We start from the raw sequence: 1,080 nt of genomic DNA, 5'->3' as shown, positions 1-1,080 counted from the left end.
GTGTGTGTGTGTGTGTGTGTGTGTGCATACCATGAATATCAGGAGCCATGGTGTCACATGAATACTCCTCAGCCTTCATGAAAAGTAGCAGCTCTTCACCCGGGAAAATCTCACTGGTGACTTTGTAGAAGATCTGCAACACACACAAGGGGATTATGACTTAAATTGTGTTATATCAGAGCTTAATTACAAAGGCCAAACAAAATTGTATGGATCAACACAGTTTACTGTGCTGAATTTGCCTTTTTTAGGTGTCCTGTAAAGACTTTGCAGCAGTTTTTTTTTATTGCCCATAACGGCATTGTAATGTAGGTGAAGCTACCCAATTTTGAAAGCAGCAGAGGTCACTTGGAGTTGCTCTTGGTACATTTGGCAAATTTGCTACACAATGCTTGTCACATTTGTACCACCACACACAGAGACATATACATGGAAATACACACTCTCATTAGCCTGTAATTTACAATCATGTAAGACATCCATATTCATGAAAACAATTTGAAAGCACAAATCATACTGTAGAATAAATATACTGTCTCATGTTGTATACACACATGGATTCTCTTACAATACTGGTAGTAGGCAATATGTGCAAAATAAATGTGTGGAGAGCAAGCTTAGAAATGTATAGTGATAAACTGTAAAAACACGCAAACTGTTAAAAAAAGCATTCTACTAATTGAGCATTATAGTGATTGATGAAACTTCCAAACAGTGAGATCAATTAAGGACTAACACCACACAATTCCACCTTAATCCACTTATTTTCTAAAGCTTCAGCATTTCTAATAGTCATGGTGTTGATTTAACTGCATTCATTGCAGATTGGTTGTGAAACAGTGTGTATTTGGAGGGGGTCAATCATTTTAAAGAATCAGCTGGGAGACCCTGGGACTTTGGTGCTTCCCATGGACACACAATAGCCTTTCGCTGTAAAACAATCAGACATGGTGTTATTTTTGGCGTGCTTTGGAGGTTTAACATATTAGCTTCCTCTGCCGCGTCGACGCGACACTGATGATAGGGGGATTTATTAGAAATGCAATAGTGGGGGAGGGGGTGGGGGCTTCTGGGAAGGTA

General features: G+C 39.3%; 1 protein-coding gene across 14 annotated transcripts in view; it reads right to left on the bottom strand.

Moving 5' to 3' along the window:
- Positions 1-1,080, bottom strand: part of mecom (MDS1 and EVI1 complex locus) — a 139,086-nt gene that overhangs the window by 19,385 nt on the left and 118,621 nt on the right. For all 14 annotated transcript variants that reach the window (XM_032508541.1, XM_032508534.1, XM_032508527.1 and 11 more), the window contains one exon: positions 31-133. In XM_032508541.1, the coding sequence (XP_032364432.1) occupies positions 31-79 (49 nt within the window). In that variant the 5' untranslated portion in view covers positions 80-133. The remainder of the gene's footprint in view (positions 1-30; positions 134-1,080) is intronic.

This window comes from Etheostoma spectabile, chromosome 3 (genome assembly GCF_008692095.1).
Source record: "Etheostoma spectabile isolate EspeVRDwgs_2016 chromosome 3, UIUC_Espe_1.0, whole genome shotgun sequence".
In the NCBI taxonomy this organism is placed as follows: Eukaryota; Metazoa; Chordata; class Actinopteri; order Perciformes; family Percidae; genus Etheostoma; species Etheostoma spectabile.
The sequence above is the reverse complement of the archived record's forward strand: the minus strand, read 5'-3'. Positions and strand labels throughout refer to the sequence as shown.